The sequence below is a fragment of the Macaca mulatta genome, chromosome 5 (assembly GCF_049350105.2).
Source record: "Macaca mulatta isolate MMU2019108-1 chromosome 5, T2T-MMU8v2.0, whole genome shotgun sequence".
NCBI classification, from domain to species: Eukaryota; Metazoa; Chordata; class Mammalia; order Primates; family Cercopithecidae; genus Macaca; species Macaca mulatta.
In genome coordinates, this window is record NC_133410.1 from 8,585,364 (window position 1) to 8,604,537 (window position 19,174).

General features: G+C 52.8%; 1 protein-coding gene across 2 annotated transcripts in view; it reads right to left on the reverse strand.

The window, feature by feature from the left end:
* Nucleotides 1-19,174, reverse strand: part of NSG1 (neuronal vesicle trafficking associated 1) — a 33,766-nt gene that overhangs the window by 13,021 nt on the left and 1,571 nt on the right. For both annotated transcript variants that reach the window (XM_015137912.3, NM_001260971.2), the window contains 1 exon segment: nt 16,348-16,464. In XM_015137912.3, coding sequence (XP_014993398.1) covers nt 16,348-16,464 — 117 coding nt within the window.

Consider the following 19,174-nt stretch of genomic DNA (forward strand, 5'->3'; position numbering starts at 1 on the left):
GTCCCCTGACCCCATGGGGCCCCCGGTTCCCATCTGTGAAAGAGACCAAGGGCATCCCAGGCACTGGTCCTGGGGAAGCAGGAGATGTGCGTGAGAAAGTGCCCTATCAGCCGTGCAGCATGGTCACCTAGAAGACGGGCGGCCAGCCCTGCCGTGAATGCTGCAGTCACTCTGGGCAATCCTCCTTCTCTTTGGGAGCCCCTATGCACCCCCTGCAAGCAGCCCAGACCCCAGCACCAGGGCCCACGGTGCAGATTCTGCCTGCAGCTGCACCCTTGCAGCTTACCAGCCTCACCACCTTGGAAGCCCCTGAACCTCTCTGAGCCACAGACTCCTTGCCTATAACATGGGACGACACCTCCACCACCTCTCCGTCTAATGCCTGGAGAGCCACACTAGTCACTGCCGCTCATCCCCTGCCTTCACTTCCCAGGGTCCTCATCTCCAGGCCTCACAATTGTCCCCGAGCCTGCATCTTGACTGCAGGGAGCCCTAGCCGCAAGACCAGCTCTGAATCAGAGCTGAGGGACATGGCCTCTCTGCTGTCAGATTCCTGTCCATTGTGCTGCCAGATTCATCGGTCCTAGGCGCTCTCAGCACTGTGCCCGGAGCAGGACAAGGGCTGCACCAAGACCATGAGACCCCAGCCCAGGCTGCTCTCGAGCGCCACCTGGCTACCTGCTATGCCCCACCGCCCGCCCTCCCGTCTCCCCAGCTCACACCCACTACAACTCCAATGAGACCTGTCTCCTCTGTGTCCCTTCACCCAGGGAGGGACCCCTCAGGCCCCTGGCAGGCAGATTCACATCCCCTCTGAGGGGCCCATCCTTCTGGTCCCCAAGTCCTACCAGTTCCTCAGTCACGACTCCTGCCTCCACTCCCCCAACCCCGACCGACTGTGGGTTGCCTTCTCAGGGCCATCACCCTCTCTAAGGGCCAGAGAAACTTCAGTCCACTGGGACAGCCTACAGTGCATATGAGCCTATGCCTGACAAAGGACGCAGACAGGATGGAGCCAGGCTGCCCCCCAGGGCCGCAGCACCCACAGGGAAAGGCACCGTTTAGTCCGGATCACAGCTGCGGGGCACAGGCCGGCGCAAGGCCAGGGCAGCAGAGCGCGGAGCTGTGGTGAAGCAGGCAAAGCTGGCCAGAGAAAGAACGAGCAGCCGTCCGACGCATGTGGCGGCCAGAGGCAGTGGCAGGAGCCCAGCCGAGGAGGGCCGCCTGAGGATGACAGCCGCAAGCCCTGATGATGCCTGGGGTCAGGACAGGCTCTGGACAGGGGCTGAAGCACAGACCCTGCGGCTCTAGCTCACTGGCCGGGAGTCCAGCACCTGGCTCCAGCCTGTGAATGGCAGTGAAAGGAGCGCCTCCCAGGGACGGGCCCGGGATGCTGAGGACAGCGCCTGGGCAGGGGGAGCACGGCGAAGCCGTCTGCTGTCACTGCTGTTATCCTCACTCTCATTTCCTCGCTGGCCCCGGGGTGGCGCCTGGCAGGCAACAGAGCGGGCTCTCAACCCTCTAACCAGCTGCCCTGTCCCACGCTCACCCGGGGCCACCTTGCCTTTCTCCAAGTCTACACTGCAGGGCTGCCTCACTCAGGGTAGTCCAGAGGACTTGGTTCCATCTAACTGGCCTCCTTCATAAGCCTTTATATTTTATTCTGTGCATCTGAAAACACTATTCTGAGAAGAGATCCAAGCCACCACAGGTGAAGATGTCCTGTTAGAAGAGGGTTTCAGGGGCCGGGCGCAGTGGCTCACACCTGTAATCCCAGCACTTTGGGAGGCAGAGGTGGGAAGATCACAAGGTCAGGAGTTCGAGACCAGCCTGGCCAATATGGTGAAACCCCCGTCTCTACTAAAAATAGAAAAAATTAGCCGGGCATGGTGGTGGGCACCTGTAGTCCCAGCTACTCAGGAGGCTGATCACTTGAACCTGGGAGGTGGAGGGTGCAGTGAGCCGAGATCGTGCTATTGCACTCCAGCCAGGGTGACAAAGTGAGACTCCATCTCAAAAAAAAAAACAAAACAAAACGAAGAGGGTTTCAAGATTCAAGTCCTTGAAGAGATGAGGCATCATTAAACCTGTTTCTCCAGTTGGGAAGCCACATCAGTTTGGCTCCTGGCACCCCATCTGTCTAGGTTTAGAAAGAACCCCCATTCTCTACTGCAGGGCTGTGGGGGAACAGCCTCCGCGGGCGTGTCCTCCGAAACCTAGCCAAGCCTTTCCCACAGGATCCCGGGTCTGATGGCTGAGGAGCCAGCAGAACCGTGCAATGAGAATGTGAGAACGTGAGAGTCCCTAGAACAGTTGAGGGGAGAAGGCAAAGAAATACATCCAAGGAGAGTCAGCAGGTGGCCCGGGGTGTGGCAAAGCGCTCCCCTACAGGCTGAGCTCTCTCTTCCCCTTGCCCTGTGCAGACTCCGGGGCTGGGCTCTCCTCTGCCACTGCAGGGCACGGCGTGGGGTCCATGGCCTAAGGAGAGAGAGGGCCACGGGCCTTGCCAGAAGCTGGCTCGGAGTTGAATCCTGTAAGCTGCTGACTGTGTGATCTTGAACAGGTCATCTGGCCTCTCTGGGCCCCACATCTCATCGCCCAAGTGGGGGCACCATGCCTCACACCCTGGCGCATCTCAGGAGAAGGACAAGAGACCAAGAGTTGAGAGCACGCTGGGCCCCTCAAAAAGAGATGCTGAAGGTCAGCCCCCAGGATCTGTGAAGACCTGATCTGAAAATAGGGTCTTTGCGAATGAGGCCATCAGGGTGGGCCCTAATCCAACCAAACTCGTGTGTCCTTATAAAGAGGGGAAATTTGGATGCAGACAGACAAGCACATGGGGAGAGGGCCACCTGAGGACGGAAGATGAGAGAGCACTGGGTCTACACAGCAAAGCCAAGGATGGTGGCAACCTCCAGGAACTAGGAGGGGCAAATACAGTCTCCCCTGCAGGTTTCCAAGGGAGCACAGCCCTGCCGATGCCTTGATTTCAGACTTCTGGCCTCCAGTAGTGGGGAGTAAATTTCTGTTGCTCTGAGTCCCCCCAGTTTGTGGTACTTTGTTACGGGGGCCCTAATAGCAGAGTGACTTCAGAGGGCTCAGGACCGGCTCCCCTCCCCTGCACTTGTTCTCTCTGCCATTACCCCGTTCCTTCCGCACCATGTCAGGCTGCCCTGCCATCTCTCCTCCGTGCCCTTCAAAGCCCTGGCCAGGCCCCCTGCCCCAGGAAGGCTCTGGAACATCCCAGCCTCTATCGGGACACCAATCGTGCATGCAGGCACCAAGGAGCCCAGCACCTATTTTTCCCTAATTAAAGTGAAATAAAAGTGTGTCACAGTTTGGAGACTTTCCTAAGTCCCTGCCCCCTCCCCATGAGATACTTAGAAGGATTCTGGAACAATGGATGACGTTACTGAGCCAGACATCGCATTTCCTCCAGGACCGTGCAGTATCTTTTAAGCTTTCTCTACAACAACATGCCATGATCGTAAGCATCTTGGAGATCCACGACCACCAGCAACTCCATCTTTCAACCAACTGGAAAATACTTAAAAGACGGACAAACTAGCCATTCACTGCCAGGGACTAACAGTGAGGTAGCCCTGGGGTCCTGGCCTGCTTGGCCGCACACAGTGACCCTGCAAAGGGCATCCACCCCAACGCCTGGCTTCCTGTGAAAGGGGGATGCCGGCCCAGCACCTAAGTCTATGGTGGGGTGTGCAGGAGACCCCATGGCTAGCAAACAGTGGGCGTGGTGAGCTGGGTGAGCCATTGTTACCCAATGGGAGCCCCACTCCCACACAATGTTGCAATTGTCATGCTGGGCAGAAGCTGGAGACCGTCCAATTCAATGCCTTTCTTTACACATAACAAAGGCCTTGTCACTGAAAAGGCAGCACCTTCAAGTCGGCCAACAGGACCCAGGTGATCCTAAGAGGCCGGTGTTGGCTATGCAAAAAGAGAGGTGGCAGCCATTCGCAGTGGCTCCAGCCTGGGTACAAATGGACTCAACTGTGGCTGCCGATGAGAATCATAGGCGTCTCTAATGTCCCCAGCGTCTGGACTCCACCCCAAGTAGTGACAGTGGCATAGCAAGTTTAAAACTCCAGATGCCTCCCGCATGCAGCCTAAGCTGGAAGCAAGGGGATAAACAAAGGATTCCACATCTGGGCAGAATTCCTGGGGGCTCTCTAGCTACACACCCCACCAGACTTTATACTCTCACAACAAAACACTACCATTAGGAGGAGCTCTGGAGACGTCCACCGCCTTCTGTAGTCTGGTCATTGTTTCAAGTCTGCGTACTCCTTATACAACACCTGCAAGGCAGTATTACTGACCGTGTTTTATAAATGGGGAAATTGAGGTTCAGATGTCCATGACTGGGCCCAGGCAAACTGGCTGTCGGTGGCTGAATAATGGCCCTAAAGACACCCAGGTCCTAGTCCCGAAACCATACCTGGTAAGGGACTTTGCTGATCCAATCAAGTCAAGGACCTTGAGAAGAGGAGATTATCCCAGATGATTAGGTGAGTTCTAAAGGTAATCACAGGTGTCCTCCTAGCAGGGGAGCAGAGGGAGGTGCCCCTGCCGAGGAGGTGGCGACTTGAAGACAGACAAAAGAGCAGAGAGAAGCTTGAAGACATTGTGCTACAGGGTATGAAGGCAGAGGATGGGACCATGAGCCCCATGCAGTTCCAGAAGACAGAAGAGGCAGGGAAACAGTGCGTCCCTGACAGCCTCCGGACAGAGCAGGGCCCTGCACACCCCTGGATTTTAGCCCAATGAAACTGACTTAGGACTTCCGACTTTCAGGCCTGGGGAGAATGCCCGTGCACCGTCTTCAGCCATGGCATGGGTGGTTATTTGTTACACTCACTTCTCCCTTCAAGTTCATCTCCCCATAGATGGAACCCGAGGGCAGGGCTAGGATTCACACATCTGGCACAGAGAAGATGCCTCCTGCACGTTCAGTGCGTGAGTGACTGACTGAGTGAGTGAGTGACTGAGTGAGTGAGTGAGTGAGTGAGTGAGTGAGTGAGTGAATGAATGAATGAATACAACCGGCAGATACTCCATCTCCTAATGAGCACATACTGAGCAACTCTTGGGCACCTGGAGCCGACCCAGAATAACGTCTACACATCGAACAGAACATGGATTTAGTTTGCAGGAGGTGCTGGCTGTCTTGGTTTTATTAAGCCAGTGATCTCGCCTGGGAAGGAAGCAGATCCAGGGCGGCTCTTCTGTCCACGCCCTGTGGGTTGACAGACAGTATCTGACTCTCATGCCTGGCTGCTCCAGGTGGGCCAGGCAGTCTCTAGGTTGGGAGAAGCGCATTTCCTTAGAAGCCGGGACCTTCTTCCAGGGCACATTATCTCTATCAAGCACAGGAAGCACGGGGCCCGGACCTGGGTCCACAGTGCCTGCAGGAACCCACAAACATGTTCAAGTTTAATTTTGTTTCAAAATCAAAGGAGAAAGGCCGGGTGCCATGGCTCACGCCTGTAATTCCAGCCCTTTGGGAGGCTGAGGTGGGCAGATCACCTGAGGTCAGGAGTTCGAGACCAGCCTGGCCAACATGGTGAAACCCCAACTCTACTAAAAATACAAAAATTAATCAGGCATGGTCATGGGTGTCTGTAATCCCAGCTACTCAGGGGGCTGAGGCAGGAGAATCGTTGGAACCTGGGAGGTGGAGGATACAGTGAGCTGAGATCGTGGACTGCACTCCAGCCTGGGCTACAGAGCAAAACCCCATCTCGAAGAAAAAAAAAAAATCAAAGGAAAACAATAATAGCAGGCTGGGTGCTGTGGCTCATGCTGTAATCCCAGCACTTTGGGAGGCCGAAGCGAGAGGATCACTTGAGCCCAGGAGTTCGAGACCAGCCTGGGCACCATAGGGATAACTCATCTCTACAAAAAAACCAAAAAAACAAAAAATTAGCCGGGCATGGGGGTATGCACCGTGGTCCCAGCTGCTCAGGAGGCTGATTTGGGAGGATCGCTTCAGCCTGGGAGCTTGAGGCTGAAGTGAGCCGAGATGGTGTGCCACTACACACCAGCCTGGGTGACAAAGCGAGGTCCTGTCTCAAAAAATCATCATCATCATACTGACGCTGGTGAATCTATACTGAGGAACTCTGCCTGGACTGTATTGATCTTTAGAGCAAAGCAGTCAAAATTTTCTCTTTTTTTAGTGAAAGAAGGGGCCCATGATGGCCAAAGCACCTCAGTCCCAAAAGTCCCTGCCTTCTTCCTTCTTACAGAATCCCCAGGCAGCCAGGGCACATTCTCAGGCGCTTTGATGTGGCTGAGCAGCCCTGCAGGGCTGTAGGGTCCCACAGCATCACCCTGGTGTTAACTCTTCCCAACACAGGCTGAGAACTGCTAAAGAGCCAGCCCGGCTAACTTTGCTAGGCAAGGCTTCTGGGAGGAGGGGTCCATGTCCCAAAGGAGGAGGAGCTTACCAGGGAGGAGGGAAATGAGAGTCCAGCAGGGAGAAAGGGTTTGTGCCACAGGCCTGAAGCATAAAAAAACCCAGTGTCTATGACCAGTGTGGCTGCAGCATCACACATCCTGCAGGAAAGGGAACACGAGCCCAGCGACAAAGGTGCCCGTCTGCCACATCAAGATACTGGAAGCAGACAGTTCCTGGGTGTTTCAGGACCCCAGGAAGCAACTGCCACTTTGTGACAAACTAGCTTTCCTCACAGCACAAGCAGTCATCTGAAGGACAGATGCCTATCCCTGATGTGCATGCATGTGTGTATTACAGCAGGACAGATGCCTATCCCTGATGTGCATGCATGTGTGTATTATAGCAGGACAGATGCCTATCACTGACGTGCATGCATGTGTGTATTACAGCAGGGTCTACATTATCCCGAAATTTACATCACTTCTGTGCAGCTGGCAGTAAAAGCTCTAAAGCAGGAGCAATGGGATTATAGCTGCTGGGCAGGGATTTGTACTCATTGCTGTGCGTCCCACAGTTGCCCTGAGGTGGCCCAGCCCCCACTGCTGTGGGTGCAGGGCTCCACCAGGTTTGTGTCATTGACCTCTTTGGCAGCTGTGTGAAACCACAAATCCTTAGAATGATGTTCTAAATGCAAAAAACACAATACATACACTTGCAAAGAAAACTGATTATACTGAAATACTGGTATAGAAATATTACAAAAGTATAAATTTTTCATATAATATATATGCATTTATTAACACACTGAACAAGATCTGATACTATGGCTTCAAAGGAACTATGAGCAATAAACACTGTCCCAAGATCACATTGTCCCACAACTGCATTGTGATATAAAAACACCTGTGATTTGCAGGGGTGACAAATTCACAAGTACTACTAATACCTCTGTAGTTTACTGCCTACATTAAAAAGTGAAGGAATTTGTACACTGAAAACTGTAAGAAATTTTTGAAAGAAATTAAAGGGAAAGACACCCTGCGTTCATAGATTGGAAAACTTAATATTGTTAGGATGGGAACACTTCCCAAACTAATCTACAGATTCAAAACCATCTGTCAACAATCCAAAGGCTTTTTTGTTTGTTTGCAGAAAATGGAAATTACAAGGGACCCTAAAGAGTCAAAACTGTTTTCAAAACCAGTCTTGAAAACAAAGAACAAACTGGAGGAGTTCTCAATTTTAAAACTTACTACAAAGCTACAGTAATCAAAACAGAGTGGTATTGGCATAAGATGAGATATACAAATCCATGTAATACAATGGAGAGTCCAGAAACAAAACTATGAGTCCATGGTCAACTGATTGTCAATAAGGGGGCCAAGACTATTCATTCAATAAGGAAAGAACAATCTCTTCAACAACAGTGTTAGGACCACATGCAAAAGAATGGTATTGACCCTTACCTCACACCATATGCAAAAATTAACTCAAATGGGTCAAATATCTAAATATAAAAGCTAAGCCATAAAACTCTTAGAAGAAAACACAAGGGAAAAAATCTTCATTGATTTGGCAACGGTGTCTTAGATCAGGGGTCCCAAACCCCCGGGCTGCAGACCAGTACCAGTCCATGGTCTGTTAGGAACTGGGCTGCACAGCAGGAGGTGAATGGCAGGTGAGCAAGCATTATTGCCTGAGCTCTGCCTCCTGTCAGATCAGTGGCAGCATTAGATTCTCATAGGAGCATGAACCCTACTGTGAACTGTGCATGCAAGGGACCTAGGTTGTGTTCTCCTTATAAGAATCTAATGCCTAATGATCCTTATGAGAATCTAAAGCCTGATGATCTCGCTTCACCCCCAAACCATCCCCTGCTCCCTGGTCAGTAGAAAAACTGTCTTCCACAAAACCAGTCCCTGGTGCAAAAAGGTTGGGGACCACTATCTTAGATAGACATGACACCAAAAATACAAACAATAGAAGAAAAAATAAATGATACTTCACCAAAAATTTAAAATTTTGTGCATCAAAGAAACGAGCAAGAAAGTGAAAAAAGAACCTACAGAATGGTAGAAAATATTAACAAATCACATATCTTATAAGGGCTTAGTATCTAAAATATATAAGGAACTCTTACAACTCAACAACAAAAACATGGCTGGGTGTGGTGGCTCACAATCTGTAATCCCAGCACTTTGGGAGGCCAAGGCGAGAGGATTCCTTGAGTCCAGGAGTTTGAGAGCAGCCTGGGCAACATGGTAAAACCCCATCTCTACAAAAAATACAAAAATTAGCTGGGTGTGGTGGTGAATGCCTGTAGTTCCAGCTACTCCAGGGGCTGAGGTGGGAGGATTACTTGAGCCCAGGAGGTCAAGGATGCAGTGAGCTGAGATCCCACCACTACAGACTCCAGCCTGGGTGACAGAGTGAGACCCTGTCTCAAAAACAACAACAACAATAAAAACACAAACAACCTGATTAAAAAATGGAAAAGGATTTGAGTAGACATCTCTCTGAAGAAGAGATACAAATGGCCAACAAGTACATGAAAAGATGCAGAACATCATTAGCCACTAGGGAAATACAAATCAAAACCACAATGAGATACTACTTCATATCCACTAGGATGTTTATAATAAAATAAAATAAAACAAGTGCTGGTGAGGATGTGGAGAAATTGAAACCACTGTGCATTGCTAATGGGAATGTAAAATGGTACAGCTCTGTGGAGAAGTTTGGTAACTCCACAATATGTTAAAAATCAAATTACCACATGGCCCCACAATTCTACTTCTGGGCATATATCCCCAAAAATTCAACAGGTATGCAAACAAAAACTTGTAAATGAATGTTCATAGCAGCACTACTCACAACAGCCCAAATATGGAAACAACCCAAATGTCTTATCAACCAATGAATGGATAAACAAAATGTGGTCTATTGGTACAATGGAATATTACTCAGCCGTGAAAAGGAATGAAGCACTTGCAAATGCTACAATGTAGCTGGGCTTTGAAATAGCAAGCTAAGTGAAAGAGGCCAGATAGATGTTCACATCACAACTTATAAGATTCTATTTCTATGACATGTCTAGAATAGGCAAATCACAGGGACACAAAACAGATTTGTGGCTACCAGGGGCTGGGGAAAGGGGCATGGGAGTGACTGCTTAATGGGAATCAGGTCTCCTTTTGGGGTGATAAAAATGTGCTGGAACTAGCTAGTGATGATGGTTGGACAACACGGTGAATGTGTTAAATGGCACTGAATTTAATATGGCACTTACCTTAAAGTGGTAAGTTTTATATTTTGTATATTTTACCACAATTATTTAAAGACCATTCTTTAAATAATGGGCCAGGCCGGGCATGGTTGCTCACGCCTGTAATCACAGCATTTTGGGAGGCCAAGGCAGGTGGATCACGAGGTCAGGAATTCAAGACCAGCCTGGCGAAGATGGTGAAACCCCATCTCTACTAAAAATACAAAAATTAGCCAGGCATAGTGGCGGGCGCCTGTAATCCCAGCTACTTGGGAGGCTGAGGCAAGAGAATCGCTTGCACCTGGGAGGTGGAGGTTGCAGTGAGCCGAGATCGTGCCACTGCACTCCAGTCTGGGTGACAGAGCAGGACTCTGTCTCAAAACATAAAAAAAAAAATAAAAATAAAAAAATAAAGAATGGGCCAGAGGAGAGAGGGAGGAGGCTGAAGGTGTCGCAAACTATTGTGGGGGTGCTGACAAGAGACCGTGAGCCCTGGCGGAAGGCAAGGGAGACCTGAGGAGTGTTTTCTGGAAAGAACAGCCGGTCACAGAGAAATACAAACAGGATCTGGGCCTCAGGGTGTGTAACAAGTTGATAAGGAGGGAACATGTGTCCTCGAGGCTCAGGGATCCTGGGTGATGGCCGTCACCCAGCATCCTGACCACTCACTGTGTGTGCTGTCACTCACAGAAGGGCCCCACCTGGGCTGGGCGTTACACGGTCACAGAAGTGAAAGGCAGTGGCCTGTGGCCTCGTTCTCGGAACGCTTACCATCTGGACAGTGAAACCTGAGCGCCATCAGCACTGGCTGTGCTCCTGTCTGCCCTCTCAGGTCTGGGGCCGCTGCCCAGCTCAGGGTCTGCAGGGGAGTCGCCCTACAGGCCCCACTGGTGTGGACGGCACACAGTGGGCTTTGGTGTGTCACCCTCATGAGCTGGGTGACCTTGGGCCTGTTCCTTAGCATTTCTGGCCTTAATTCGTCACCTACAAAATCAGGACAGCAGGGTCAACCATCAGAGACTGTTACTAACAGTGAACGAGACAGTGCTCGTGGCACCCCAAGCCCAGGCGTGCACTGGGTCGATGGCGCCAGGTCGATGGTGCTGGGCGGCTGCTGTCACTCTCCCCATCCTCCTACCCTAATGGGGCGGGAGAAGGAAATGAGCATTTCTGCTGAGTAATGCAGTTAAAAAAAAAAAGGAAAAAACTTGGAAAAAGAAGATGAATCCCGACATCTTTAAGCGTTTACAGCCCTAAATATTTTAGGTAACCCACACAAAAGTGAACACACACACACACACACACACACACACAGATGACTCAACCCACATGGTATCCGATCCAGCCAAAGCCCCCACACTACAGCTGGCCTGGGGAAGGTGGGCTCCGCAACCACAGCCCGAGGACCCCACAAGATGCTCGCATAGCTAAAGGTGAGGGGGCGTCCACACACACTTTCAGGGTCTCCAATACCACTCCCACAGGAAGAAACCCGACTCCCACTGCTGAATGCCAAGGAAACGGCATCACTGTTCATAAATATTTAAGAAATGCATCTTGAAACACACCAGGGGCTTACTGGAGAGTGTGGAAACAGATGGGCACGCAGGAAGCTCAAGGTCATTAGGGATGTGAAGGAAAGACACAAACCACCCCCAGAGTCCTCTGCGACAGGACACAGAGGGACACCCCCACCAGAGTCTGGACTGCCAACCACGAGGACCACGCAGACGGACGAGGTCTCTCCTGCCAATATGCTCCCCAGCTCTGCCCTGGCAGTGAAAGGTGTTCCTGTGCAAAGCCAACCTTGGAATCTCTCATGGCCCCAGGGTGACATGGTAGCCGGTGAGGGGCATGGCTGGACCACCCAACCCTGAACTCACATCACAGGCAAACAGGGTGTGGAGACCTCTCCAGTGTCAGCAGCCAGTCATCACCAGCACCAAGAAGCACAAAGGGCTGCAGTGGGCCCTGAGGGAGCCTTCCTGTCACCTGCCTAATGACGGTCCCTAATGACTGTCTGCAGATCAGAAGAACCGCAAGCAGCGGCTCCAGCAGCCCCGACCCGCCGTTCTGCAGGCATCAGTGGGGAAGCACAATTTCAAAAATGTTTAGGTTTGGTTCATTTGAGAAACATCTCAGCCAGTGTTTATTCTCAACGTAAATATGCCTCCAATTAATTAAGCGACTGCTTTCCTTGTTGACAAGAACCTCTTTGGAAGCCCAAGCTGCTGGCCGCCGCTGGGGGAGTCCTCCTGCCATCCTGTGTGGCAGAGTCTCTCAGAACCTTCTCCCAGTCAGCAGTTACCTAGCAACCAGCCTAGCAACCTCACAGCCAAGAGATTAATCCCCAAGTGACAATCAGAAAGCTGCATCCAAAAAGACACTCCGTTTCAAGGATGCCATCCAAAGGCCTATAAAGATGAGGTCTCCTGAGCTACACAAATTAGAGACAGGAGGGAACAAACGATTTACCTATCGCTTAAACGTCAGAAAGGTGAGATTCCATTCCTGCGATTCACACGTGGAGATGAAAGAGCTAAGATGATGGCTGGGCCAGGGAGCTGCACAGAAGCTGTCCAGTCACCAGCCGGACGAGGAAGATGCTCTGTCCCAACCACAGCTTCGACTGGGCCCTGGCAGGGGAGCACACAAGCCAGGGAAGGCGGATCTCTATTCTGGACCCTCCATCATGCCCGTGTCTCCAGCATAGCCTGCTCCCCATGTGCTCCCATTTCAGAAAGAGAGACCCCCAGCCCTCAACCAGCTGCAGCTTCACACAACAGCAGCACGACTCGTTGTGTGCACACGTTCAGGGATGCCAGAAATCCGCCTGGACAATAAAAAGCTGGGAGAACATTCCAGAAAGGTAGGCACCCTTAGCATTCCCAAAAGGCACCAGCCCTCCTCACCCTTCCCGGCTTCTGTGCCAGAATGGACCACCATCGAGAAGGTTCAAAAACTTGGGATACATTAGGATCACCTGGAAAGCATTTGTTAAAACGCATCACCCTGGGCTTCAGGGTCCCTGTGTTAAAATCAAACTTCAGCTGATGCTGACAGGAGATCCAGATACACCTGGGGAAACAGCACTTTGGAGGTTGCCTCTCACATCCACCCCACAACAAGTGGGCAGGGAGTTAGGTAAATCTCCTTCCCAGTTGAGAAGGGGCTCGGAGCAGGCACAGGGAAGAGACGCCCTTAGAAAGCAAGTTGTTCAGCTGCAAAAGTCCATCTGCAGGCTTCCTGGACAAGCTAGTGGGCTGAAGTATGCCACAGCAACAGGCTTCTAGAGCCTCCTGCCCAGCTCCTACTGTGCCTCTGCCACTGACTGACTGTGTGGCCTTGAGCAGGTCACCTGTCTGACTTGGTGATAAGTGGCAGGCATCACCTGTTAGAGGCTTCCATGCAAGCACGGCCCCGAGAGAGGGCTCAATCCGACGAGCTGCCACTGAACTTACTCAACAAGCAAGGACCCACAGGCAGACCCAGGAAATCTTGCCAAGTCCCCCATTCATGGGAGGCCAGCAGCACGATTAGTCATCCATTTACTTATCAAGCTGTTACTGTGCGTGCAAGAAGCGCCAGGGAGATGCTATCAAGGAGCTCTTCCCGTGGCTGGCACGGAGCAGCTGATGAGTAAGTTCTGTCTGCACAAAGAGTCCCGAAGCCTTCATTTTTGGCTGACATTCTTGGCTCAGGGGGTCTCTATGGCCTTGTTCCCCTCCTCAGGTCACCCGTTCAGGCTGAGGGGCCTGTGCCTGGAAGGGCCACACCAATGGACCTTGCCAGGACACATCTGGTCACAGGTTTCGCACCCAAAGAGAAGACAACCCAACCCAGACCCTCAAAAGAGGACACCTAGGGGAAGGGAGTCTGGAAACCAGGACTCAGGAAGAAACATGAGAAAAAGAAGCTGTACACTGGGGAGGCTTCCGGGATACCTGAGCCTGCCAGGTCTCTGAAGGCCTTGGGGCTGGGGAAGGAGGGCGCCGCACATTCTGTGTGGCTCTAGGCAGCAGAGCAAGGGTTTGGAATCAACAAAGGAAAAGGATTTGTAGAAGCGGAATGGCTCAACAGCGATGGCGCCTGGGGTGAGGGCTCCCACACAAACCCACTTCTCCAAGAAGCCAAGGAGCTCTGGTGCCACAGCCGAGAGCAGGCAGCCAAGGCTGTCTGCCTCAGTTTCCCCTCTATGTAAAATGGAGCTATGAGGCTACTTCCTGAGGTGTTTATGAAGATTAAATGAGGTAATATGAGCATAGGAGTGCGAAGCAGAGTCCAGCTCACGCAGCACTCCGTCACTGTTACATGCTGTCGCGGCCTGGCTACAAAGGGCACTGGAAACAGGACGCTGAGGTTTGTTGCAACTGAGAGGGACCTAGGAGGCTTCCCGGCAGAGGTGTGATCTGCACCTGTCCTGGGAGGAGACGGAAGGGATGGGGTCTGGGAAGCAGCAGGCATCCCATGGGAGTGGGGAGGGATGGTGGGAAGGCTTGGCTTTGAAGCCACAGAGTAACAGAGGGAGCACCCAGCCGCCCTGGGGCCACCTGGGGCTCAGCAGCCTTATGTGTGAAGGGGCCAGTGCCACCCCCTTCAGGGCGGTTGTGAATCATAAAGGAGGCCAGGAAAACTAAGCAGAGGAACACACCCAGCGGACTTCGTCCAGTACAGTCATGTACTGAGCACCTACTGCATACATCGCCTTCTCAGACAGCCACAGGAGGTGGAGGCAGGGAGACGAGGCAGGGCCTCTGCGGCCAGCAGCCAGTCTACTGGGACAAGCACAATCGCCCATGGTCTTCTGAGCCTTCAGGTTCTGGGCAACAGGGGCTGGGTAACCACAGAGTCCCAGCCAAGGCTGTCAAGGGCCGTGGTGGCAAATTTGCGTCACCCATTCCTTAGGCAAGAGACCTGGGGACCTGTTTCAGGTGGTCATGTGGGAAAAGTACAAATGAAGAACACCAGAGGTCGGGGACAGAGCCTGGCACACCATAGACACTCAACAGATGAAGCAATAGCTGTTCAAGTGTCGCACTGCGCCCTGCTCTGTGGGGATCTAAAATGCCGGGGCTGGGAAAGCAAAGGGCAAGGCGGGCCTGAGAAACCCAGACACACTCAGACATCAGACAGCGTTTAGCCATCAGGACAGAGGGCACCGTGACCTTGAAATCAAGGCCACTCCTGCCTCAACCAGGGGTAGCAGCCAAACCCAGGTGCAGATGGGGCAGGACAGGTGAGTGGCAGCAGATAAGGCACACGCTAATCCCACTGGCCAGCGCAGAAGACAGGTTTGACCTCGGGTCAGTATGTCTTGGCCCTGGCCATGAACCTCAAACCCATATGAACGGCTGAGCCAGGAGCCACCAAAAGAGCCTCTCAGCACACACGACATCCTTACATACCAGCAGGGACAGACACAGACTGCTCTGTGCCTCGACTTCCCCATCCGTAATACCGGTGATACAAATAGTACCTACTATTAGTAGGTAGCAGGCAGAGGGCTGCTGGGAGGATTCGCTGAGCTGACACAAGTAATCGCCCCACAGCAACACTCACGGGACCCGCTGGACCAGGCAGGCCCTGACAGGCAGTGTGTGGCAACAGGAAGCAGGAGGGACTGAAAGTCAGATTATGCCCTGGCTTCCCCAGTCACTCTGTGGCTCCAGCTTCATCTGGTAACCAGGGATGGCCCCCAGTCCCGCCCCTTCTGTGATCCACAAGGTTGTCACAGAGATCAAATATGATGCCATACCCACAGGTGCTCTGGAAACTGCAGGGGTTGGGGGTGGGAGTTCCTGTGCCCCCAGCACAAGCAAACTGCTCACGCTGTCAAGTGGAGGGTGACCAGAGAGCCAGACAGGGCCGCTCTGCAAGGCCTGGGGCCCACTGATGTCTCTCAATTCACCGCCTTGAATCTGGATGAGGCTACTGCTTTACCCTCTCTCTCATGTTTCCCAAAGAATGAGTTTCCTGATAAACATCCCAGCTTGTTCTTCAACCAACGCGGCCTCTGAAGGCAGCCAGGCTGGCAAGAACGCTCCTCCCACCCAGACAGGCTGGAACCCTCCCGCTCTGAGCAGCACCCCTTCATCCCATCGGGATAGGGGGAAGGATGGAGGATACACACAGGCCCAAAGCCAGATCCCCTGCAGATGGGATCCTGGCTCTGCTGTGTAGAGCTGTGACCACTCTGTGCCTCAACCTCTCCATCAGCAAAATGGGTTATACGGATAGTACTGGTGTGCCAGGAGGGTTGCTCAGATGAGCTCACTAGGTAAAGGGCTGGGACCCCCGTCGGGCATGTGATCAGCGCTGTGCGTTATCTTTTTGTTATTGTCTGCTTCCGTCCTGGAACTGTTAAGTAAATATTTTAATGTTTGGTGAGTGATTTTTCATATGTTTATAACCTTTGTCTAAAAGACAGTTCGTGGGTGGGTTTTCCCTGTGATCATTTTGGAAGAGGAAAGGAAGAAAGAAATGTTCAAAAAGCACAAGGACAACATCTTGGCAGGTAGCCAGAAGCTACTGGGTGTGCACAGCTGGGATCAGCCCAGACAAACGGCATCATACCCTGGGCCTCTCTGCAGGGCATCTCTGCAGCTCAGCGGACCCCTTCTGGGGGCAACAGCAGCATCTCCCCCACCACAGGACCACTCACCTTAAACCTCTCGGTGACACCCTCCGTGATGCTGACGGTGAACTCAGCAATTTGGGGAGGACGTGCTTTCCCTTTCTTGCGGTCAGGTTCATACTCGGTCTTGGTTTTCACGACCACCTTATCCAGGAAACAGAGAAACAAAAGTCAGATGCATTCAGACGATCTGCCCAAAGAGGGTGGGTCTGGGAGCTCCCACATTCAAAGTCACCATTGGCCAGGAAGAAATTCACAAGAAGAACAGGAACAGCCACTACTTTTTGGAAATCTCCTCTGTGCCAGGACTTTCAGAGAAATGTCCCATTAATAATCCTGATAGCAGTCCCAGGAGGGAAACATTATAACCGAGGGCCACAGAAGGTAAGCTTATCGGCCAAGGTCACGCAGCTCATAGGCGGCAGGGCAGGGATGCAGCCTGGCATCTGACTCCTAACCCAGTGCTCCTTTCACCCACCAGAGCCGAAGCCTGGCTTGGCCCAGGAAGCTGGGAGACTGCACCTGCTTTTTCACTGGCCTTGCTGTGCCACCATGGGCACAAGAAGAGGAAGTCTGAGGTCACTGTCCACAGCCCTCCAGGACTGGCTGGAGAAGCTGGTCGCCAGCCTGTCAGGAAACAGATCCAGGATCAACCTCTTTGTCTCCACCCCCACATCCTCCTCTCCCTCTGCCCCTGCCACAGCCCCCAAAGGGTCTCCCTGCTCTCATTCCCCTCCACCCCCTACTGTGAGGCAGAAGGATGTTTGTCCAACCTGGAAACCAGCCCTTACACCCGAGCAGCTTCAGATGGACCCAGGAAGCCTCCCCACCCGGGACACTCACAACCCTGGCCTCAGCGGCGCTGCCTTCATCACTCCCCACACCCATTGCCAGGGACTGTTTACTTCTCTGTCCCACTGGACTGGGAGGTGTTCAGGAGCAGTGTCAAGGCGTTATAGATCTCTAATCCCCAAACTTCATTCCCCAAGCCAGGTTCCAGGAGAGGCTGTTGCACTAGAGACAGTCAGCCACCTCCAAGCTCTTCTCCCTCGAGGGACAAGGCTCCCTTCATTGGGCGGTCCGTCACCTGCTCTCCACGATGGTGGGGCCCAGGGCAGAACAAAGAGACCCCAGCAACCGGGGATGGTCAGCCCCCGGCGGGCAGCCAGAGGGCCTCTCAGCCGGCGCTGTGACCCCCAAAGCCAGCCTTGGGGAGAAAGAACAGCAGAGCCCATTCCAGGTGTCACTGAAAAATGATCCCAAGAGCCATAAACCTTGTAACCACACTCTTGGCCCCCCGGCCCCAACTCCTTTTCCACCCAGTGCTCCTGTGATGGAGAGGGAGGGGGTGCCTGGCATGGGCTGGCCTGGGCACCCACCCCTGTGAGGCACCCATTTCTTGAGGCAGTGGTTGGGTGCCACCTTGTCATTCCTAAACCCCAACTGGACCCAACTAGCCATGTGACCTTGAGCACGCAGGCCTAGACTGGCCAATGAATGGGAACAAGGCTACTGCTGAGGACGAGGAAACCCACAGAAACCTCCATCCTGTGTGGGGGCCGCATTAATATTCTGTCGACCTGGGTTCTATCTGCACCTGCCACGAACAGGCTAGGTTACCTCGGGCAATTCTCAAACTCTCCGTGCCTGCATTTCCACACCTGCAAAATGGGGCTAACATTGGTAGTGACCTCATGACATGTCAACGCATCAAAAGAATTTAAACCTGTAATAAACCTAAAAATAGAATTTAAACTGGCAGAATAGTTCCTGGTGCAGAATAAGTGTCCCGCAAATGTGAGGGAGACCACTCTACTGCCAGCACTGTGACTGCTGTCACCGCTGCCCCTCCAGCACCTCAGCACTCCATACACGTTCTCAGAACAGATTCTTGTTTACAGTCCAACTGTGTCACCACCCCTCAGAAGCCATGTCACCTGGAACAGGTGACATCACCTCCCTGAACTCTGACTGTTAGCAACACGTTGCGGTTGTTCAGGTTAAGAGAGGTCTTACATGAGCGACATCTGGCTCCAAGCAGGGTGGAGTCAGAGGCACCGCCAGAAACTTTGGCATCCTGGAGGACTGTAACCTTCAGCCCAGTGACCTTGGGCATGTCCCATAAATGCTCCGAGGCTCAGTTTCCTCATTGTGACCTTAGAAGCCATCTGGAAAATGATCCCAAAGCCATAACCCTGTACCCACACTCAGTCCTGGCTGGAAGTCCCGGCTGGACCTGAGACTGGTTGCCCCCCTTTGGACACTTGCAGAGAGAGGAGACTCACCCCTTTTCCAGCTGCCTAGGCTACGCCTGGTCCACCTGATTAGTGGGTGAGGATTTCATACCTGCCTGAAACCCTCCTCCCTGTATAAACCAACCGTGCCAAATGGTTCTGGAATGGAACAGACCCAGGATGAGAGAGGAAGCTCAGGCCAAGTGAGGGGAATCACCTGATAGAGGTGCTGCCTCAGGACACGGAGTTCCTGGCACAGGCGCCGCTGCTCCTCAGCCGAGCAGCTGGGGGCCGAGGCAGGAGGGGGCGTGGGGGCCTCGGGGCCAGGCAATGCTAACTGGACAAGTCTGATGCCTAGACAGGGAGGGGTGGAGCGAAAGCTGAGGCCTCAGGCAACCCTGCCCCTCCTGCAAAGCCTAGCCTGGACCATCAGCGGCCCAGAGTGGCACCACCGTGGCCTGGGGGGCACAGGTGTGGCCAGTTGATCCCCCTTTCATGCCCTGAAACCCCTGCTGCCAGCCTCTTCCCGGCTCCTGCCTCCCTCCCCCGATAACACACACAATAAAGCTGGGAGGACACCTTCACAGGGGTTAGGGCCCCCACCGGGACACCCCCACCCC